The sequence below is a fragment of the Octopus bimaculoides genome, chromosome 9 (genome assembly GCF_046866305.1).
Source record: "Octopus bimaculoides isolate indiv1 chromosome 9, ASM4686630v1, whole genome shotgun sequence".
In the NCBI taxonomy this organism is placed as follows: domain Eukaryota; kingdom Metazoa; phylum Mollusca; class Cephalopoda; order Octopoda; family Octopodidae; genus Octopus; species Octopus bimaculoides.
The window spans coordinates 40058154-40083160 of record NC_142936.1 but is presented as its reverse complement, the minus strand read 5'-3'; the positions used below and the strand labels follow the sequence as shown (position 1 = coordinate 40083160).

The 25007-nt window shown below is 34.0% G+C and overlaps 1 protein-coding gene across 5 annotated transcripts in view; it reads right to left on the bottom strand.

The window, feature by feature from the left end:
* The window catches only part of LOC106869101 (endoplasmic reticulum aminopeptidase 1), a 1176109-nt gene that overhangs the window by 55353 nt on the left and 1095749 nt on the right, over positions 1 to 25007 (bottom strand). For all 5 annotated transcript variants that reach the window (XM_089357447.1, XM_089357445.1, XM_052970645.2 and 2 more), the window contains exons 14-15: positions 11222 to 11369; positions 3026 to 3099 (exon numbers count right to left, since the gene is read on the bottom strand). In XM_089357447.1, the coding sequence (XP_089213573.1) occupies positions 3026 to 3099; positions 11222 to 11369 (222 nt within the window). The remainder of the gene's footprint in view (positions 1 to 3025; positions 3100 to 11221; positions 11370 to 25007) is intronic.

Sequence of the window (25007 nt, the reverse complement as noted above, 5' to 3'; positions counted from 1 at the left end):
ATAGTAATTTAATCTATATAATGTTTGATGAAATTTTCAATTCAATTTCCTACCCAAATAAGACACATAGTATAGGGTTTTTCATATAGTGCTCTTTATAGAAAAAAAAAACAGCTGTCTTTCCATCTTTGGTTATTTCCTTTGGTTGATAATAGTGTTCAAATGAGCTGGAACAGGAACACATATTTAGGCATGCAAACAAGTATGAATCCTTAGTTATCTATGTAAAAGAGTTTATTTATTAAACCAGCACATTTTAAGGTTGAGAGGTAGAATCAGCACTAGATCTCAGGGATTCTGGAAACTGAAAGATAGTGGGATGGAAAATGTCCCTGTGACCTGGAGTATACTAGATACCTCTTTTCTCATTCATCAATAATATTATGCAATACTTATTGGAAAAATCTTACATTCTAACCACAAATCACTTTTCTCTGGCATAAATTGATTTCTGCTTTGATTTTTTTGTATTTTTAGTTTATAGTGTTTGTATTGAATGCATATGAGTGTTGTTATGTGTGCAGATGTTTGTGTGAATATGTGATTGTGTGCATGTAGGTGTGAGGTTGTATGTGGATGAGTGTGGGTAATTTTATGCCTATGAGTAGATGTGTGTGTGGATGTTTGTATGTAGTGAGTGTATATGAGTGTGTGAATGTGTGCTTGTGTATGCTTTAATTAGAATAGTTTTAATGTGTGTTTTTAGCACTGCATGGTCAGTGTCAATATGTATAGTGTGTGTGGAAGCTGTATTGTTTTTTCATACATGTCAGTGGTTAGTTAGTAATTATTTCATGATTTTGTACATGGAGTTATTTTTTGGCTATTGTTTTGACATTATTTATTTTAGCTACTGCAGTTAAAGCCATGACAGAACATTACTTACAGAACTGACTCCTATTTATATAGTTTCACTTGTATATTCTAAAATCCTTCTTGAGTATTGTTTTTTCTTATGATGCTTTGTAACATTACTTCTCAGAGCAGCTTCCATGTAGTCAGCGATCCATAATATATTTTAATGGTTGGTCATGGTCATTGGATAGAAGTTGCAAGACAAAGCTTACAATCCTTAGTTTTTTTATGAAGATAGTTATCTAAGTGTGGAGCTAGACCATTCTAGTGTATGTTCCTCTTATTCTTATTTCATTCCTTCTGATATGCCAAAATTTGGTCCAAGATTTGTTAAAATCTTTGACATTTATATGTATTATCTTCACCAGTATTTTAGAGAATAAAGAAACTAATGTATTTTTGATTGTTTGTATCACTGACTCAACTTATTAGGTGATGCTTGTTCACAACTACCATGCAATGTCCAAACAAGGAAACAAACTGAACACACATGTATAATGTGGTTGTGTGTGTGAATGTATACACACACACACATGCACACACACACCACACACACACACACACACACACACATACACATACATATATACATACACACAAGTTATTTGGGCTAAATTTGACAGTTTGCTTAAAAGGAAAAGAAAATACAATATCCTATCCGAAAGTAAAAGTAATTTTAAAAACTCAGAAAATATCAACTAAATTATGAGTGAGAGATAACAGTTTACTCAACGTAGTTGCCCTCAACTTTCACCACAGCCTCAAGACAGCTTCAGAACCTGGCAAATGCATTCCTAGCTGTATCTCTAGGAAGATCTTTGAACATCTCCTTGATCTTGGCCACCAGCTCAGCCTTTGTGTTGCAGGCAGTGGTTAGTGTCTTCTTTCTCAATCACAACCCACACATACTAAGTGGTATCAAAAGGTTCCTGGACTAGTTATGTTTAATAAAAAATAACTTATTTACCTTTAACATCATCTCCTTTGAAATAGTCACCTAGTGCAGCAATACACCAGTCCCAAAGTTCCTGCCACTTTGGCAATCCAGCCTGATAATCATTTTCTGTGAGTTGAGGACCCTCTGTGACTCATGCTTGATCTTGGCAATGATGTTAAAATGGTGGACAATGAGCTGCATTTATCTTGGGAAAGAGATGGAAATTTTCAGGTGCTAAATCTGGCAAATAGGGTTGGTACAGAACTGATACCATGTTGTTTTTGGTGAGAAATTCATGAGAGAGGAGAGCTCAGTGACTGTCGTTGTGAAGAATCCAATTCTCAGTGGACATTAGGATTGCCTGCATGGACCCATATGAGATACATTCGGATTGCCTGCCCAGACCTATATAACAGACGTTAGGATAGGCAACGTGAACCCATGTGTCATTGATTGTTCTCCGATGAACCTCATGATTAAGCTGATGAATTGTTTACACATTTCTGGGGGTAGTGCTCATGGCAGGTCTTCCAGATCACTCACTGTCTTCCAGGAATGTTCTTCTGCTTTTGAAATGCTCATTCCATTTGAAACATTGTACACGGCCCATTGCCTTGTAGTGGTAAGCTTGCTGATTCATGCTCAATGCCGCTGTAACAGACTTCCCAAGTTTAACACAAATTTTTTGTGTTGGCTCTTTGTTCCAAGTTTCTGTCCATGTTGATGTTAAGAGAGACTACAGCATGCATGTGATCACAAAAACACAAATTTCAGAACTTGCAAAGTAAGCACAGCGATGTCACTTAGCACACTGCCTCATGGGGGTCACTGCTAGCTCTTATTATGCACTTCTATCTGTTGGTGCACTACAGAACTAGTCTGGGAACTCTTTGATATTACCTTCTAGTAATCCATGGAAATACAATTGGGAGAATTGGGAGGCTCGAAATTGGGGCTATAGTAGAAAATGCTTACTCACAGTGTCATACAGTGGGGTTGAACATGAAATCAAATGGATGGTTCTGAATCATAAAGTGTTTATAATGGTTATTATACACACACACACACACACACACACACACACATATATATATATTATATATATATACACAAACAATCATTTATATCATTATGCACACACACACAAACATATACATATATCAATACTTATATGTTATCAGTAATCTATATTATTCACAGTGCTAAGATAATTGTAAATTGATTTCAACTTACTTTGTAAAAGTACTTCCTTCATTTTCCCAGCCTAGTATTTTAATCTGGTTAATGATTAACTTTAGAATATAATTCTGGAAGAAAAGATAATAAAAGATACAATATTTGATGTAATTTAGAGATAATTATTTATGAGCAGAAAATATAAATTTGAAAGAAGTATACCAAATACATTTATATGTTGTCAATGGTGCATGCATTCTTGATAATAACAATAAATTTTGAAGGTACTCATCACTTCATTTAGTCACCTATCCAGTCATTCACTTTGCCAGCACTTGACTTTGCCATTAACTGATTCTCTTGAGAATAAGTTGATAGTTTGTGTAACATTTGCATACCAATATTGTTTGATTAAATTGATGTTGGCCTCTATCTTACCATCAACATCTTGTAGATGAGTTGGAAATTATTTCAATGCATTTAAATCTAATTTAACTAGCAGTGGATTGACTTGTTAGAAACAGCAACCAAATCACTCTCAAACCACCTCACACCCTACCAACTTTCAGTAGTTGATGAGGTATGTAAGTTATGTCATCATTGTTGAGCTTTCTGAATCTGAGATAATCACTTCAGTTGCTTTTCTCTCGTTTTCTAACATGAGCTCTCAGATGATTATGAAAGCCAAGATTTGATCAAAATATTTGATAACATTCTCTGCATGGGATCATTGGTGGAGTCTTCTGTTTCCCATTTGACATTTCTGGTCTTTCTTGTTTTTTCTGTCTTACTCAGACAACCAAGATCACAGAGATTTCTCCATGTCTTTGCAACAGTTTCATACTACTTCAACTGGATGCCTCAGAGTGTGAGATTTTTGGCATCAAGAGGTCTTTGAATTTCAGTTGCAATCTTCCATGATGACATTTTTCTGTTGTCTGTTCAGAAGGAAAAATAACCTTTGGGTGTTTTATTGTCAATACTTTGAACATGGTCAATCCACCATAATTTTAAAAGATTTGGATAATAACCAATTGAATAGTTTTCCTCATAGATCTGATTGACCAGGACTGACCTGAGGTTAATAACAACAACTGTCATTAAAATCAGTATTTTGTTTTTGAATTTTCCAAAGTTTTCAACATTTGCATTTCAAATTTCAAGATTAAAATGGCTACAGATAATTGAAATCACTTAATATGACTGTACAGTGTAATATTTATTTGAACCATATAAAATAGACACTCTGTGGGTGCATAACTTTTGTGTAATGTCTAATAGTGTTATTTTCTGAATGTCATAATAAAATGCATGAAGTCTAGATGGACACAGTCATAATCAGAGAATATAGGCAGTCACAATTTGACATGGGTAAAGCAAACCACCACCAACACCATATTCTTTGCTGGTGTTGCAAGTCAAAGAGAAATACTGGACATCATTCGTCTCTAGGCAAAGGAAAAAGTGTAGAAGAAGTATGTTGCAAGAAGATGTCTCATTGCTCAAAAACTTTATCTCAGAAAGGTTAAGAGGGATGGTGATGTATCTCTAGTTTTCAAAAAATAGAGAAGTTTTCTGTTTGTCTTTTCAGAAAAAATTTGGAAGAAACCTTGATTAATAAATAAAAGAATGTGTGCTCTCTTGATTGGAGTAGGGTATATGGAAGTGTATACTTGGCTTTTAAGACTAAAGATGAAGCCAGGAAAAAATAAGTGGAGCTTATGTATTACACCCCTGTTTAAGGGCTGGTGATGCAGCATCTGAGAAAAAGGAAATATGGAGATGAGAAGGTCATAACCACAGATACTAGAAATGATATTGTCCATTTAGCCAACATTCCCTTTGTGGCAGTAGGTGGTGAGTGCAGAGGGTGGGTCTATATGGATATTGAGTTTCTGATGGTCTCAAAACACCACGTGGCTATCTTGGAGTTGTGTTGGGGGTACAGAGCAGAGAGAATATTGATCAGACTGATAATGAGGAGCAGAAGATGCAATTACTAAATTTAAAAATAAGAGCCATTAGAATTTTGAACAAAATCCTATATAGTGTTTGTTCCATTTATTTTATATTTCGAGTTCAAATCGCGTTGAGGTCAGTTTACTTTTCATTCCTCTGGAATTGATAAAATGAAGTAGTAGTTCAGTAATCAACTGACGACTTCCCTTTAAAGATTGCTTCTTTTCTGGGTAAATTAAAGCAATTATTATTGTTATGAAAGTAAGGCAGAAAGCTGGAAGAATTGTTAACATGCTGGACAAAATACTTCATGGAATTTCTTCCAGTTTCATGTTCTTAGATCAAATTTCACCAAAGTTGATTTGCTTTTCATACCTTTGGGGTTCATAAAATAAGTACCAGTTCAGTACTGGGGTCAATGTAATCCCCCAAAATTTCAGGCCTTGTACCTATAGTAGAAATAATTATTATGAAGGTAGTGAATTAGCAGAATCATGTTGAAGAAATGCCTTGCAATATTAGTACCTTTTCTTTACATTTTGGGTTCAAATCTTACCAAGGTCAACTTTGTTTTTCATCCTTTCAAGGTGGATAAAATAAAGTACCATTTGAGTACTGAAATCAATTTCCAGTAACATCTTACGCACAAATATCTGGCCATGTGCCTGTATTACAAAATATTCTGCATTTTGTGGGTCAATCTAAATCATATTCCTGATAATTAGGCCACTTGATTCTCTTCCAAGACTTTAAATAGAATTAGCAATCAAAGAGTGAAAGCAGTGATTTCTTATTTTCATGGCACAACATACTGCAAGTGAGAAGTGTTAATAGTGTGAACCACAATTACACACAACTGTGGAGAATATGAGGACCTAGTAAGCATTCAGCATAATAGCCACTATGCAGGCTTTATTTTCTGGCACTGATGAGAAAGCAAAGAGTTGTTAAAGCAATTTAAACAATGTTATGACTATGGGGGGTTGTTATGATATGAGGTCACTGGGAATGTTTTCCAAACATTGTATGATTCACCAATAAACAGTAATGTAAATGGTTCAAAGATGTTTCCCCATGATAGTAATAAATAACTAATCATAATGAAAACTTCAGAAAATAACTGTTAAGTCTTTGTTGTGTGATTTGTTATCTCTCCGTTTGGATAAATGAACATTATCATTATCACAAAACAGGAAACAAAAAAAAAAAATAGAAGAAAAAAGAAAGGAAAAAAGATTGAGGATTTTTTTTAATATATAGGAAATAATTGGAAAGGAATTTTTATTTTAACAAAACAAAAAAAAATGTTGAAAATTATATATTTTTTTTCCCTAGGTACATTGATGATAAATAACTCAATATAAACTGTTATGATTAATTTTGATATACAAACCATTTCTAATGTAAAATGAATTGGGGGAAAAAAAATATACTTTCTGAAATAATAAAACAATGATCAGATGGCTGAGGTGGTGGTGAATCGCTTATGGGATATGATAGTACAAAGCTTCCCATCATGGACTGTTTTCTGTTTTTTCATTTGATTTTATTTTGCTTATTTATATCCTAATCTTTTTTGCTTTTTGCTCTCTTATTTTTTCTCCAGTTTTGATGCCTATATTGCAATTAAATGAAGTTATTAATTAAAATCAATAGTAACTATGGTTATCATTAGGATTGGGAATTGGAAGGGCTGTGAATAACTGTTTTGTGGCATGGAGTTATATTCCTTTACTTCTTTGTTCAACTCCTGCTAAAACCAATTTTGGTTTTTATCCCTCTGTACAAGGGTCAATAACAGATCTTTCATTACATTAAGCAGTTGTTTCTCAATGCCTGTTTTCTTTTAATCATTACTCTGTTTGTGTTATTTGTCCTTACAATATCCTTTCATTTATTATCTTTGAAATAAATAAAGAAATTATAACTATTAAAATCAGAAACTATTATTATTATTATTATGGTGGTGGTGAGCTAGAAGAATTGTTAACACATTGAAAAATACTTAGCAACATTTCTTCTGATTCTGAGCTCAAATCTCAACGAGGTCAACTTTTGCATTTCATCCTTTCAGGGTTAGCATAAAGTACCAGTCAGGTTCTGGGGTTGATGTAATTGACTTACCCCCTATTCTCAAAACTGCTAGTCTTGTGTCAAAATTAGAGAGAATTCTTCCTTTTATTATTATTATTATCACCAAGAAGGGAGAATCATTAGCACACTGGGTGAAATGCTTAGTGGTATTTCATCTGTCTTTACATTGTGAGTTCAAATTCCACCAAGGTTGCCTTTCATCTATTCAGGGTTGAGAAGTTAAGTACCAGTGAAATATTGGGATCAATGTAATGGTTGTTGCTTTGGTTTAGTTGAGCTGTTGCAAGTCTCACCCTAAGGCCTAAAGAGACTATTAGTTAGATGTTTTACTGTAGATATTACTTATGTGTTGTAATGATATCATTCAGAAAAATAAAACCAAATTCTGTGAATTAAAATTTCATCAAAAATTGGTTGCAATATTTGCAATTTTGAAAGGTTTTAAAAGATAGAAATATTATCAAGGTTGACAATGTTTTCCTTAAAATGTACCCATGAAAACTTTCTTTTTCATAATGCTGATACATTTGGGTTTCCCAGAATTTGATCATAGTATTGAAAAATACCATTTGATATTATTCCCAAAGCTCTGATCATCACAGGAGCAGTTGTCATTCTTAGTAGGTGCCACATTTTTTGAGACGACGACGACGACGACGACGACGACGACTACTACTACTACTACTACTACTACTACTACTACTACTACTACTACTACTACTACTACTACTACTAAGGTGGCCAGCTGGCAGAATCTTTACTACACCAGACAAAATGGTTAGTAGCATTTCTACTGGCTCTTTATGTTCTGAGTTCAAATTCTGTTGAGGTCAATTTTTGCCTTTCATCCTTTCTGAGTCAATAAAATAAGTAGCTGTTGAGCACTGGGGTTGGTGTAATTGACTTACACTCCCCTCAAAATTGTTAGCCTTGGGCCAAAATTAGAAAGGATTATAATTATACTATTAGAAGAGCACAATATGTAATAAATCAAATTTACTTTTGTTCATAGAACATTACAATATTTCGACAGTACGTCTGTCTTCCTCAGGTTCAAAATAAGTCATTAATGGAAAATATTCAGAAATGTTGGAATTCAAAAATTCAACAAGACTATCATGCAGTCCTTCCTGGATATATAAAATAGACACCATCAAGTTTCACTTATTTGTAACTGGGAAAACAACTCTTTGTATAAATCTGATGAAACTCTTCTGTCATTTTGGTCATTCCCAACCAGGATGTTATACTAGTAACTTATATAATTATATTTGAATGTTTTAAAGTCTGAAAGTTCAATGAAGCCACAATATTTTCTGAGAATGTGTACTTTAAGTTGTTGGTGACAATTACAGGTGCTTGTAGTATAATGCTCAGCAAGTTCCATTGAGGTAGTGTTATTGTGACTGATGCCATGCTTATGCCCATTAAATCTCTTAATTTTTAATTAAATCGTATAGCGTTTGATGCACACAGCTGTGTACACCATATGAGAATCATTACAGGTCCCACATTCTGTATAAATTTTATAACATTTTTATTAAAAATTCTGATAGGTGACCTAACTTATGCTGTTGCACAATGAAAGCTTACCTCTCATGCAACTGTTTTTACTGATACAATGTCCAGAAACTCTGGAGGTTTGATTACGAGCAGAGATACTTGTTAATATTTGTATTACATTTTTGTTATGTCTAAAAGCAACAATAGATGAATGAGGAAATATTTCTTTGAAATGAGGATATTTTTGTGAAACATGTTGATAACTACCATGCAACACTTCTGAAATGCTGGTGAAATTTTGGTGCCAATTAATAACTAAGGGAACTCAATCCAAATTTTTTACTTTGACTGGTATAATTAGGCATGAAAGTTTGACATTCATTAATCCTAGATGTGTCAAGTTTGATTTTTTTAAAATTGTGATTCACTGAAACAATGTGTGATGTAATGATGCACAAAATCATTTGCATGCTTCCAATAATCTCTTCTGACAATACAAATCCATTTTATTCGCCAAAATTGGGACTTTGGAGTTGGATTAATCATATGGTTTGGATGATTGGAGCTCTGGTGAAGATACAAGTGGTACGACAAGGGTTTACAAAATAGTTCTGTCATATGCAACCTTCTGGAAACTTAAATAAATAACAATAATTATTTATTTATTTTAAGGTCTAGTTTAGTTCTTTAACTGAATTTGTGTGTTGCAGATATTTGCTTTATTAACCAGGTGGCCAAAAATTTCACTTCACAATCATATGATTCTGGTTTGAGCCCACTGCATGGTACCTTGGCAACTTGGGCAACAGTATTCTAGCATGGCATCTTGTTGACTAAAATCTTGAGAGTGGAATCTGTGCAGTAGTTTATTGTGTGTCTATGTGTCAGTACAGAGTGTTTGAGTATAAATATATTTTCGTGTATGCGTATGAATGTTCTTTTCCTCTTTTTAATTTAGAGTTAATTTTGACTTGCTACCTACTAGGCTGTAAGGTTGTGAAAGAAAGCACCTTCTTTTGTTGCTTGTCCTTTTACTCTTAAGGACTTGCAGATTTTTATAGTATCAAATACTGTGATCATTTGTAACATATGAATTAAGGAACTGCATTCTCTCGCCAAGAAGCCAAGTTCAGTCATGTTTTGCTTCCAGCAAGCTGGTAAGCATTCTGTTACTACAATAATAACAGATGTAATGCTGAAAGCATATCTTGGATACTGGATTTGCAAGCTCCTTATCCAGTGGTCCATAGATGCCTTTTCTTCTGCGTATTTTTCTGACCACATTGGTGTCCAGAGGGCAGCTGATTTCCACAGCAGGACATATATATTTTTTGTGATCCAATACAACAATATCTGGCTGCATTTTAACTTACATATGGATGTCTGTATGTATGTACTAGGTGCATGGCCTGGAGGCTTGGGTGTTGCACTCATGATTGTAAGAATGTGGTTTTAATTTCTGGACCAGGTGTAGTATTGTGTTCTTGAGCAAAAGATTTCATTTTATATTTCTCTGCAGTCACTTCAATATCTGGTACACTGTGCACCTGTACAAACAATGTTAATTTGATGGAGTGAACAAATGTAAAGTTCAAATATTTGATTACTATAAAGAAATCCTCTGTGCAGGTTGTTCAGCAAGAATTTATGAAACTCTCAACTGTCCACAATGTATGTGTATACACATGTATGTATATTTGTATATATCTCCCTCTCTGTTCCTCTCTCAATATATATATATATATATGTACAAGTATGCATATTTATGTGTGTGTGTGTGTGTGTGTGTGTGTGTGTGTGTGTGTGTATAAATGAATGTATATATATGCATGAAATAGCTATTTTTGTATCATACTTAATGTACACACTCTGTCAATCAGCTTGTTACTGTAGTATATATAACATCTCGTATGGACTCGAGTTAAGAATTAGATGAACATTCATCCCAGCAGTGGCCACTGAGAGTACCAGATAAATTTTGGTTTGTTTGAGCCTTTTTATTAGCAAGTACTTATCATTTCTGATATAGGAAAAACTGAATAAACATTCACTGATATTTGAAATAAACACCCCCAGTTGATTAAAAATCCATTATATGCAATTGATGTAGTATTGAATTAGAATAAGCATTTTTGTATCATACTTAACATATATACACTGTTGATAGATTAGTTACTGCAATATTTAACCTGAGATGTGTGAAATTATAAAAATTATTAGATAAGATTTTATAATATTTACAAAAAGATTTTCATGCATTAAATATTAATTACATAAAAAACATCTCTAAGGAAAGCACATTAACACAGACTTGATAGAAAGGCCTGTGTTGATATATACATATGTGTATACAGTTCTATATTTCTGTGGTGACATATACATATGTGCATACATATGGTGGTTGTCTACTCCTTATGCAGAGTTTGACCACCTCCTGTACCTACATCTTAGCACCATCATGGCATCTGATGTGGTTTTTTAAACCAGACAATGTTCTGAAAAAGACACCCACATAGATTGCATCTCCGATTTGGACTGCCAAGAACTGCAAATATATTCTCTTCTTTGTAGATCTTAAAATGTCTTTTGTGGCTTCCGTTGGATTTACAAACCTTCTGGCATACATGTGTTTGTGTGTGTATATGTGTATGTGTGTGTAAGTTTGTCAAAATAAGAGAAAATATCTTACATACTTACCCTGTAAAATTCATAATATGGTGTATAAACCAGGTACTTATCCAAGTTCAGGAGATCTGCAATGCCAGTAACAAATGGAACATACTCATTTTCTTGAACAAGGTACTCAGAAGCATCAAGGTAGAGTGAATAATTTACTTTTCCAATCCTAAATAGCAAGAAAAATAATTCAGTAATATATGTGCAATCATGCATCATTTAATATTCAAAATCTTATATGATATATTAACATCATCAAAATGATATATGATACTTTAATATCCTACTTTAATATCCTACATATCCTTGCTTCCTGACCACATGGTTCCAGGCTCAGTCCCTCTGCATGGCACCTTGGGCAAGTGTCTTCTACTATAGCCTTGGGCTGACCAAAGCTTTGTGAGTGGATTTTGTGAATGGAAACTGAAAGAAGATCATCGTATATATATATATATATATATATATATATATATATATATATATATATATATATATATATGTGTGTGTGTGTGTGTGTGTGTGTATACACATATGGATTTTTGTGTCTGTGCTTGCTCCCACCACCATTTGACAACCGGTGCTGGTGTATTTATGTTCTTGTAACTCAGCAATTTAGCAAAAGAAACTGATAGAATAAAAAACCCTTCAAAGTGGTGCATGGTCGCAGTCAAATGAGTGAAACAAGGAAAAGGTAAAAGGTGTAGATGTTATACATTCACATTTATAATTTTCATTGTAATAAGAGCCATGCTTCTCTGTCCATCCGTCACACATTCAGATGAATTTCTGGTTATTCATTGTTTCCATCTTATACCTTTTAAGAGAGAAGACAGTACCCATAACTACTAGTACCCACGGTGCCAGATGGTGGTGTTAGATTGGACAATGAATCAAGTCTACAGCCCAAATAAAACATGACACAATTTGAACTCAGTAGGTGAAGAAATGGAACAAAGAGTGTAAAACATTTGGCCCATCACTCTTTCAGTTCTAAAATCCATCACCTCAGATTAATACATTGTTAATGACCTTGATGGAATGAAAAGCAAAAACTAACAATTGGCCTAGGTGGGATTTGAACTCAGAGGGCTGTGAATGAGAGCAAAAACTGTATGGCATTCATTTCAACACTCTAATGACTCTGTGTTAATTTGCTGCTTGTAGAAATGAAATGGGTTTCCTCAAAAAGGTCTCTGGTCTAATGTTATTCAACAAGCTGCATAGCTTGAAGATCAGGGAGTCTCTCTAGTTTGAATCACTACTTCTTCACATTGAGAGATCAGAGAGAGCTCTTGTACAAATGACATGTGATTAGAACGTTGCTGGAAAGAATCATAAGATAGATTCTTCCTGCGAATCCGACCAGTAGGGGAGCTATGGGTGTACCAAGAATGAGGTGGTTGGATAGTATCCATAGCCTCAGTTGGTCATGCTTGGGAATTCAGCTGGAAAGTTTAATGATAGTTGCTTCTAATAGGACCCTATAGAGGAGGTGCCTGAATACTCTGCTCCGACAATATTTCCAATAAGGGAGAAGATGGGTGGATAGAAGGATAGAAATGAAATAAGAAAACAGTGAATTTATATATGCAACACAAGGAAAATATATTTGTGTTTTATTTTTGGTCAAGATCATTGTATTTTTTATTTTCAGAGAACGTGAGAGACTGGAAAAAGAAAGAGAAAAGTGATGAAAATGGCAACGGATTTACTAGAGCCTTCAATTTATAGAAGAGTGGCATCTGCTTGTAAAGGAACTATTTATCTTTTAAGGTAGCTAAACTATCTTACAAACATTTTCAGTCAGTAAAACCGTAAATTTTGCTACTTGCAAGATAAATATATTTTCTACTGAAATATGTATTGTTATCCAACAATTGTGAAGTTTTCAAAAAGTCATGAAACATTCTTTATAGTGAAGAAAAATATTTCAATGTAACTTATCATTTACTACTTTGTTATTATTGATAAGGAAGCTTTGGTTAAAATATCTATAATGAAATTTTAGCTGAAATGTCACATTAATATTGCAGGCAAAATTATTACAAAAACATACCTTTTGACATTCATTACCGTCTATAAGTATTACTAACATACACACACACATATTCTCAAATGTGAATTTTTATGTGATTACTCATGTTGTTTAAAATAGCAGTCAAGTTTCCTTCAAATCAGCCAGAAAGACATCATAATGATGACAACTAAATTTTGGTTATAGAAAATTCAACTATATATATATATATATATATATATATATATATATATATTCTTAAGAATAATGCAATATAATAAGAAAAGTAATTTTTGTCACATGTAGACACTCACAAAATTTCTTTATGATGTATATAATATTTATCAATTACAGTCAAAAATGTTTCAAATTTTAGAATAATATAAGAAAATAATATTCAGTTTGTGAAATTAAATGTTTGTAGAAAAATATCATTTTCTCAAACACTGATTTACTATTTATGAAGTAAAAAAAAAGAAAAGGAACATATCAATGTCATGTGTGACTAGAACTTAAGTTTCATAATTTTTCTACTTCAGTCTTTTTCAATTGCACTTTATTGAAGCACATTTTATTCAGTGATATAAGAATAAGGAAAAAAATAAGAGGGAAAATAATTTTCATCATATGTATGATACACCTAAAATTTCTTTATCGACATCATTATCAATTATCATTTCACATCCATGATCTATTCTGGTGTGAGCTGAACAGTTTGCCAGGATTCAGTGGGTTCAAGGACAGCAGTGTGTTCCACTGTCTACTTTAGCTTAGCTCCTACAGCTGGATGCCCTTCCTCATACTTTACAGCATAGTGGGTGCTTTTTTTATGCAACCAGCACTTTTACAACCTTTTTATGCTACCACGTCACCTTGTAGCTTTGCAAGATTACAAACCCTGAGAAAGGCAGCTTTATGCAATGAGGTGAGGGGTTAAAGTATGGGGGAAGGAGCCAGAGCAGAACAGATTTCTTGCTGGATAGAAGCTACATAGCTACTCACATTGTAGAAGAAAAGGTGGAGAGGTGGTTGGGGTAGAGCAGGGAAAAGATAAGAGTAGTGGCTGTGAGTGTTTGTGCAGACCCTAAAACTATGAGGTGAGAGGAAGTGAATGAAGACAGAAGAAACAGGTGTGTGGGTAGCTAGAGGTTACGGCTGGGTGAGAGCTTAGTAAATGGGCAATGGGTTGAATATAAAGAATGCATTATGAGTGTTGAGTGGATGGTAAGTAGGAGAGCTATGGAAGAGTAGGTGACAACTGCAGAGATTGGAATGAGTTAGGTGGTGGATGTAGTGAATAGTGGATAAGGGGTAATGTGGTGTGACCAATGACACACAAGAGGGAAAAGTAGCAGAACAATAATCATAATAAAGTAGATTGGGGAAGGATGGGAGGGAGAGAAATGAGTGGTTGGGTAGATTGCAGGAATGTGGGGAGAAGAGAGGCAGGTGCAGTCCTTGCGGAGAGTAAGAGATGTATGCCAGTGGAAAAGATGAGATGATTTGGTGGCTTAAAGAAGGGGTCAGTGTAAAATGTGGGTGGAGAAGGCAGTATTAAGGATGAGAGATGGATATCAAATAAAATGTTTCTGGGTAGTGAGAAAGGTATATTATACATATGTTGTTTATTAATCTTTGAGTAATTTTTTTTTAAGCATTCTGTGATATTTCATTAAAGTTAGTATTTGGGTAAGGCCAGAACAATGCAAAAAGATATAAAGTAAACTGCAAAGAAGAAAAGAAAAGAAAAGAAAGTTAAAGTTTTATCTTTTATTTTTATATTTCAGGGCTTTGATCTCTTCTTCTGGACACATGGATAAGTTAGGGCTGGAAAAGGTTGTTGTTCAGATGTGTAGGGAGGAAGGTGATATGCAGAGACTGGTGCCTTGATAGTAAGAAGCTTGCACATGTCACCTTCCCCACCCACACATCTGAGAAATGACCTTTTCCATCCCTCACCATTGCACATGTCCTGAAGATGGAAACATAGTCCCAAAACATAGAGATATAGGGTAAAACTACAACTTTGTTTTCTTTTCTTCTTTGCAGTTTACTTTATATTGTTTCACATTGTTCTGGCCTTACCCATCAAGTCTCTTAATTAATTATGGTTAAAAATATTTAAAATTTTCAACTAATGTAATAAAATGATTAACATTTTTTTTAAAATTCAAAGTTTGTAAAAGTTTTATTTCCTTAAGCACTGACTTACTGTTTATAAAATAAAAAGAAATTTAAGTTTATATCAGTGTTATGTGTAGCTATACATGAAGGCAATGGGTTTATTTAGATTACATAATTTTCTATTCTTCTCTGCTGCAGTTGTACTTTAATTCAAGCATATTTTATTCTATCAATGATCAAATATGAATGAGCAATGCAAAATGTCTCACAGAAAGAAGCAGCAAGCAAAGAAATAGAGAATGAAAGCAAGAGAGATGGAAAAACGAAAGACCATAGAAACAGCTTCATGAAAGGAAGAAAGAAAAGTTACCTCATGAATAGCATGAGCATGTTTTAAAACAAGGTGTTGTACAACATGGACAAGCATGTGAACAGCTTTCTTAAGAGCAATGAAAATGCCTTTTGGCTCAATACATTATGAAATATGAAAATGAATAATGGATGTCTTCAAGAGCCAAAAATGGTGAATTTGATCAACTGAATGATGAAATTATGAATAAACTTCCTAGAAGTGTGATTACACAGAAAACCTCTAACTCCATAATAAAAGACAATCAAATTGTTTATGAATTCATTAAATGTAAGTAGCCTACCACATCACACCATCAGACTAAAGGTAGGAGCCTCAGTAACGCTTTTCTAAAATTTAGACCACTAAAATTGCCTCTGCAATAGAACTTGATACATTATAGTCTTCAATGTTACTGAAAATTTACTGACTATCAGTAAACTTAGCAGCATTGATATTGAAAGGATGTTCCTTGAATTTCTTTTCTGCCAGCCAACACTGATTTACCGTTCACTCTAAAAAGATTGCAGTTTCCTCTAATACCTGCTTTTGTTATGTCAAGAAATAGGAATCAAAGGTAAAGTTTAAAGCAGAGCAGACTGTATATTCTGACTCTAGTGTTCCCCCGGGGACAAATATATGTTGCTATTAAGCAGGATAGGTAATACAACAAACCTGAGAATATTTGCAAATCAAAACAAATTCAAATATACAGTCAGAAAGACACATTATAATGATGAATATAAAATATTGACCAGGAATGTTGTCTATAGAGAAGTCATCTAAGTAAATGTAAATATTGTAGAATGTATATATTGAGTTTGTAGAATATGAAATAAAATGTTTTTAAAATAAACACCTTTAGTTAATATTGAATGATTATATATCAAGCATTCATTGATAAAGACAAATTTGAATAATTTACCCAGTTACAAAGCACCTAGTATAACATCTATTTTTCTGTACATGAAAACTGAGTTAATGTTTCTAATCCTTTCAAAAGCTCTTTGTATTTAAACATATATTTTATATAAAAGCTAATATTTTAAATGTAGAAACAGCTTAAATTTAAAATTTTACCTTTTGCTATCAGTAAAGCAATGGGTCTTGAACTAGTTTTCCCAATTATGTAGACATGATTACAATATTGAGCATCATGTAGTTAAATAAAAGTCGTATTCATCTAGCCACATTTATAATATTTACAATTATATGAACCTATTTATAATATTTACAATTATACAGTCATATTTATAATACTCACAATTTTGGTAATGTATTCTCACACATTTTATTATAGGCTTCTTTTTGCTTTTATTCAATTTTTACTTTGCTTTTTAACAAATTTTCCATTACGTAACTGAAGCTACAATAACATGTTTGATGCAATGCAACATTATAAATATGCAATTAAAGAGAAATAGATATTAACAAAGGTAGTGGTTCCCAAACAAACATAGAAGGCACACAAAATAGTAGTGAATTTTTTGTCCTTCTCCCACTCTTTATTAATGTGAAGATAAAATAAAGTTTACATCTATATAGTTTGTCTTTCTTTGTTATGGTAATAGACAAATTGAAAAAAAACTTCATTCTATTAAACATGGTAATTTCTCCAGTCTCTTTACTGTCATTAGAAATCTCCCATCATCACCACCTTATGAGAAACACTGAATTAAAGCTATGCCAACACACCAACAGTAAGTAATGTCAGCAAAATCTTTCTAAAAATGCAGTTGTAAATTCTAAAGAAACATATCTACTATCATTATTATATTGTCTGTGTAATTGTGTGTGCGTGTATGTGTGTACAGTAGTGAGCTGTCTAAGGCATATCAATGATATGCCTTTGATATTCAGAGAGTTTAGTGATACTTGGTACTGTTAAAAACTTTCACATATATTGCCAAAGGGCCTGATTTGACTATCCATGTCATTACTCTTTCTTCTATTTATCTAAAACTTCAGGATCATAACAAAATTAGTAAACACACTAAGACACTGAAGGGTGTGAATGAATTATTCCACTCATCAATACCTATGACTTCTTGTGCCAATACTGTGTGAAATTCACAGAACCTGGGCAAAGTCATGAGAATTTTAAAACCCAACCAAACCTGAAGTGGAGTAGCATCATAAAGATTCCTCACAATCTGAAATTCTATAGGGCTCACTGCTGATATCCTTAAATTGCACATCTCACTCTACAATTCACAAAAATCATATGCTGCGATTTGAGGAGATGGATGTGTGGATTCATACAGTTATGCATCTACACTGACAGAATATCTATTATTATTTTTGAAACGTTACAGATAGGTTGATAAAGCAAACTTCATTTAATCATTTGCACAATTAATCTGGTTAATCATGTATAAAAGCAGAGAGAACAATAGGTGTTTGTATAAGGTACTGAACTATGGAATACACAAGGAGGAAGTCAAAACTTATCCCTATTTTATCCAGAGCTTTCTTTAGGCTGGCTACACTGCTTTCAGTGCTCATGTGTTAAAAGGTGGTACTCTTGTGGTTATGTAACCGAGGTTTGACTTTGATCACTCCAGTTTTCTTTCTTGTGTTACAGAGTAAACATGGCCACTCTGCTGGAAGAACAGAAATCAGTAATCCAATTTTTCTGGTCTGAAGGTGTGTCAGTGCTAAAACTCATCACAGGCTTTCAGTACAATACAGAGATATAGAAGGTCTATGAGTGGATCAAGAGGTTTAAAAATAGTCAGACAAACATGAAGCACAAAGAAGCAGGATGCCCATCAGCATTCATCACTGATGTGAAGATTCAATAAGCTTGAGAGATGGTTCAGGTGAACCAACAAGTGAGTTGGCCTGCAAATTAGTGATGGTTCTGAATATGAAATCATCCACAGCAAGCTTTGCTTCTGTAAAGTCTGTGCAAGATGGATGCCAAGAGAGCTTACCAAAACGCTTAAGTGCAATCAAGTGGAGATCTACAACAGTGAAGGTAAATCTTCTTAAGACAGAATAGTGACATGTGAGGAGACTTGGCTCAATCACTTTGAGACAAATCCAAAAAGCAGAGTATAGAGTAGAAACATCTGGAATCACCAGCGTAAAAAAATTCAAGACTCAAACTTCTAAAGAAAATGTGATGCTAACTGTTTGAAAAAAAAAAGGCCTATGTCAAATCAAATGTAATTGTTACATGACAATGCACACCCACATATGGCTGCCCATACCATTAAAACCATTAAAAAATTGGGTTTTGAGTTGCTAGAACGCACTATAAGTAGTTCAGATCTTTCTCTTTCTGACTATTACCTCTTTGGATCACTCAAATATCCTTTATGAGGTTGTCGATTTTCCACAGACTAAGAGGTGCAGGAAGTGGCACATAAATGGTTGTGTGACCAGCCAAAAATCTTCTCTGATCAAATAAGCTAGAAGAAGTGTATTAGGGAATAAGGTGACTATGTCAAAAAATCTTGTAATTGTTCAACCCCTGGGTTTGTTTAAATAAATTACAGAATCAAGAGTGCATATAATTTTTGATTTAACCTCATATGATTACAAACTTTGAAATGTGACAGGTATGTGTCGTCCATATACAACCTACATATCTTACATTTAGTTAATATTACCTCCATAAATAGAGGTAATATCTAGCTCCATAAATAGAAAAAAGGAAAATATTGTGTATTACGAACATAATTTTTGCCACTTTCAACAGTGCAAATATTGTTCATAGCAAAACCTTGGGCAAAATGTAACTAAAATCAATTAACATTTCAACTATTAGGTTTTGCATTAACTCATCTTCTCTCCTGACAATCTCTCATTCATATATTAGCAAAAGCTGCATAAAAAACTGACCTTCATCTTTAGAGACAGAAAATATTTCTGCCTTGAACAACAAAATCATATGAAATCATACAAAACTTACAATATAATGCTGTTCTCACATCTGGAATGATGCTTCTGCTACTCATAGAAACATCCTGTACCACTTCCCAAAAGAGGTGACCTAATTTATTCACAAGAGCTTATTCTGTTGCTACTGCACCAGCACCTGCACCTCAGAGCTAGCTAGTGTCTTACTTCTCCATCCATCATTCACATATCTACTCAGTCATTCCATATCTCCTGTTTCAGACTCTGTACCATCATATACAATCTTTCCTATATGTAGATAATGTCCTAGATCTGTATTTTTGTTTAGGGAAACCTATTTAATATTTATAATATGGAAATATATGTCAAACATAGTTAGTGGTGCAAACTGTAAATATGGCTTACCATACAGAAATATTTAATAGCCATGCCATGCAGCATTTTTGTCTAATTGTATGTAATGCCTTAATTCTTTTAGAAGAAGCTAAATGGTCACAGAAACAGAAACATACACATATGACTTATTAAATAATAATAGTGAAAGGCATGGAAGTTTAGTCGTAACCTTTGGAGATTTGTTATTTCATTTACCAGGGAGGAAAGAAATAAAGTGAACATGAATGTAGTTGAAAGTATTGCAAGACCATATCAATCAAATTGCAGATAATTCCAGTGAGACAGTATCAATCAATAAGTCAATTCCAGATATGAGTTAGATTGAGATACAGAATTGTTTTGCTTTACTTTCAGTTGCAGGTGAAGCAGCAAGTAAGATAATATCAAAACTGATGAACCTTCACTTGACGATTGCAGGGTATTGATTACAGAATATTTATATATATTTGGTAGTTCCTCAAACTGCTAAAATTGGAACTGAGTTCAGTCATTTATGGGATAATATCAAATGATATTCTGAGTGTTATCTTTACCAAAAATGCAAAATTGATGTGACTTTCAATGTTAGGAGAAAGTACACAGAAATCTCAACATGGGTTTCAGTAAAAACTACAAATATTGAAGGTAAACAAATTCACAGAAAAAACATCTGTTAATTAAACATCAGATGAGTGAGGGAATTATGATATATCAATTCATTAATTAATCAGTCAGAGACAGAGAAATTGGGAAATATAAAAATACTGAGTTCTTTTGGTATACTTCATATAAGGAAGGTATTGACTCAAATAAAACAATAAAAATTAGAAGGATACAAATTCACAGAGATATCTATGGTGAAGATCTTCATTATGATACAGTACAGCTAGTGTACCTCTTCTGTGATTTAATGTTCAGTGGTGAATGATATAAACTGAACAGGAGTTCATGATTTACACTAAATTCATTGAAAATTCTCCTGGATCTAACAATAATTAATGGGCAATGAAGTTGGCAAACAAAGAAATTAAACCTTTTAAAATGCTATCCTAAACTTTATGATTAAGTTGTGGTTGTTGTTGTGCATGTCAGTTCTGATGAATCAGACATATGACACAGATAGATGACTAAATAACCAGACAATTTACATGATGGTAGTCAACCAAATCACTAAGCACAACAAATACAGGCTCATTTTTCTAGTTATACTATGTTTCTACCTAGCTGCGTCCCATACTGCCCAACCTGACATACAACGGTGAATTGTATGGAGAATTAACAGTTTAGATAGGTTGTACTCTCTCATGATTTTTGTTATTCTTATTCTCTCTTTCTCTCTATCTTAGTCAATTTCTATATTGTGACAGATTCCAGTAGTGGTAACTTCAGAAACAAGCAAAGTGACTCAGTTGGGGTACAACAGTTACTGTTTGTCTGTTCTTTTTGTAGGTTGTGTGCACTCCTGTACAGCTTTTGAGACCACTAAAGGGATGCTGTTGCTGTTTCTGTAAGTATATTTTTTTTTATATATGTATATAAAGCTGAGTAAAAGAGATATGTTGTTGATGTGGGAGAGTTGTATACAACTTGTAATATTTTTGTCTTTTGTGTGTATGGTATGTTTTTGCTGTTGAGTGTGGATTATGTTTGTTATTCTTTGGTGTTGTTGGCAAGAAAGGAATTAGTGAACTTGGTAGATGTTATTTTAAATCTGTTCTTATGGGGCTGTCTCACTTAGTGGTTTAAGGAGAGTTAGGGTAGTTGTGCAGCAGTGCATGAAAAATAGTGGGAAGATGGAAGTGTGATGTCATTTGCATATGAGAAAGCCTATATGTTTGGGGAGGTGGGAGAAAGTTGAATAGGTTGAAAAAAGCAGATGAGAGGACAGATCCCTGTGGTACACTGAGAAATGGCAAGTTCTGAAAATGTTACTCTTATGCATAATGTTACAAATCTACCTGATTTACAATCTGAATGCATTGTCAATAAGCTTTGTACTATAACAGGTAGACTGAAAGTCAGAATTTTGTGTTGTATTTTAAGGTAATTTACGTAAGAGAATTATAGAGAATGGAGTCAAAAGCTTGACTGGTGTCAAAGATGTTTCAGATAGTGTGAAGGAGAAGGTTTGTTTTTGCTAATGTCATTACTTACTCTCTATGGTAGATTCATGTTTTGTATGGTGGTTGAGTGTTGTATTTTGATTCAAAGAGGAGGATGTGTAGGTAAATGAGGTCAAAGATTAACCATCTAGAACTTTAAAGGGTGTATGTAGAGTGGGATGGGCAATGGTTCTCTATGATGTTATTTCACTTTGGTTTTAGAAATGTTATAATTTTGCCCAGCTTCTGGGAGTCCAGTAGTTGTAGGTTTTGGTGAATGCAATGATTCCTCTAGGTCCCCACGTGTTTTTGGTGTATGTTGATAACATCCCTCACATTACCCTACAACTCTATCTGGTTCTGAGGATTTTGCATTTAAAGATTTATCTCTTGCTTTTCGGGTGTTAAACAGAAAGAAGAATACTGGCATTGATGGCCATGTTAGGTCCCATGGTAGTATAGTTAAAAAATATTACTGTATCAACAAGGATCACAAAATTCACCCTATACAGACTTAAATTAATGTTTATGTGACAACTGCTGATGCACATACATTCACATAGTTATACCTACATTTTGTAACATAAAAGCATGGGTTTTGTAAAGTAGTAATTATAATGGTACATCTTCCAGTAAATACCATGGATGTCATCTTTAATCAGTGCTGGTAAAGAGCTTAGGTGGATGATGTATAGATGTCATTTTGTGTTGTTCTTGTCATCTTTGCATGGTCTTGTCTCATAAGTGTGTTAGCTTAGCACAGTGTTTGGGTATGTCAATTTAACATGGGTGTGACAAGAGTTGTTTGTGTTGTTAATTACTCTATATACAGGGTATGGCAGGTATTTACAGGTATTTCAGGGTACTTATTTGTCAGTATATTACTCTCTTCAAACCAGTAAAAATGATTTTATTTCTTTCACACACCCCATGGCAGATAAAATACTAACACAAATGAAAAGACATGCAGTCATTGTTGTTGTTATACATAGTGTCCCAGAAAAAAATTTATCCATTGATATTTCTTAATTATTCAAAATAAACTTAAGGTAGGATAATGGAATTTGGCACACATGTTCAAATGTAAATTGTGAATCCATTGCTGTAATTACATTTCAAAATGACCTCCTTTCGTCTTGACCATAGCCTGCAAATGAGTGGTCACTGAGTTGCATGAGTGCTGTACCACCTCTTAGTCCAACTTGAGCCATGAAGACAGAAGGACTTTCTTCAGATTGAACTCATTTAACTAGGAATGAGCAGAAACATTACTCTCTAGGATGGACCAGGCAGCAAAGTCCATGGGACTGATATCTGGACTCAAGGGAGGTCATATCGTCTTGTCTCAAAAACTGCTAGAATTCTCATTGCACCACCTCTGTGTCCAATTGGATGTGTGGGTCAGATCTCCACCTTGAGTGAAGATGTAATGGTCATCAAAGGTCTCTGTGACCCAGGGTAACACATTTTTATCCAAAATTTCCACTGTTAATCTAGCATGACTGAAGATCAAAGGAGACATGGTTCCATCAGATGCAACTGCAGCCCATATCATGAGTGAAGCTGGCTTCTGACAGCATAAATAACTCCTGCTACCTTCAGGCAAGTCTCCTGCATTATGTGCATATGCCCATTGGTAACTGTCTCCATGGCGAAGATCATCTCATCGGACCAGATCAACACGTTTTTAGCAATGCACTTTATCTCAGCTAACATGGTTTTACCCCTGTCAAGCCATTTCTTTTTGGAAGCTGCAGAAATTAACTGCTGGGATTGTTTCTTGTATGCAGTTAGCTTTAAATCTTCTTTAAAATTCTTGTGCATTGACAATTTCGAAATATAAAGAGCTTTAGCAGATTTTCTTGCACCCCTGCAGGGATTTAGGTTCATTTGCTTCTTCAAAGCTTCAACAGTTTGTTTGGTATGAATTGATTGTTTCCTGCCAGGAATTGGCTTGCTAGAGGTAGTAGTGGAATCCATATATCGTTTCCAGGTATTGAACACTGTTTTATGGCACACATTCAACTGTTATATCTTTGTTGCTCACTCCAGCTATTTTCAAAGGGGCAATCTGGTCACATTTTGTTTTTGATACCATGTTTGTTTACAAACCTGTTATAGACGAATGAAACAACAGGCACATGAACAAAAGATATATGCAAATCTTCATGTAAAATGTAGCTAATATTACCTTGAAGTTCTTTAGGAAGAATTTTAAATATGATTAAATCTTTCTGGAACACCCTATATGTATAGGTCACAATGACTTAGAAAATCACTGACTTGCCAAATGTTGTAAGATCTTTTATATACAAAATTTGAATGGAATTGGAAGTTTCTGGCAAGAACTTTTCAACAGTATCAAAAGGGGAAACCATTTGATCTAGTCCAAGCAGTTACTTATCAAAATTAAAGCCCTCATGAGCATAATGTCTTAGTTCTTCTCTGATGGTAAAAACTGTGACCAAAATCAAGTATCTAACAGGAAAAATGCCAGATGGCCATGTGAAAATTCTTCTGCTGTTCCAGAGTGATACACACTAAGTTTTCAGCAACTTTGGTGGTTTTAGAATTTGTAAGTGATGAAAGTCATGTTATGTCACTTCACATTTTCCCCACAGGGTCTTAGAATTAATGTTGCTGGATATGTTGAGGTGCTGGAGACATTTGTTAAGCCTTGGATGAAGTATGCAGTGAAAGGCCAAACATGTTTCAACAAGACTTAACACCTTTTCACAAATCCCACATAAACTGAGTATGGATGTCAGACAATTTTTACAACCATGTAATACTAAATTTGTGGCCTCCAAACTCTCCAAATTTAAATCCTATGGACTACTGCCATTGGAGCACTGTTGCAAGGGAGACTAGTTAACATCATCACAATACTATGGCTTCACTAAAATGCAACATTGTCCAAGTGGTGTCAAAGCTTATGAAGGACACGTGTACACATTTTTATTAAAATATATTTGC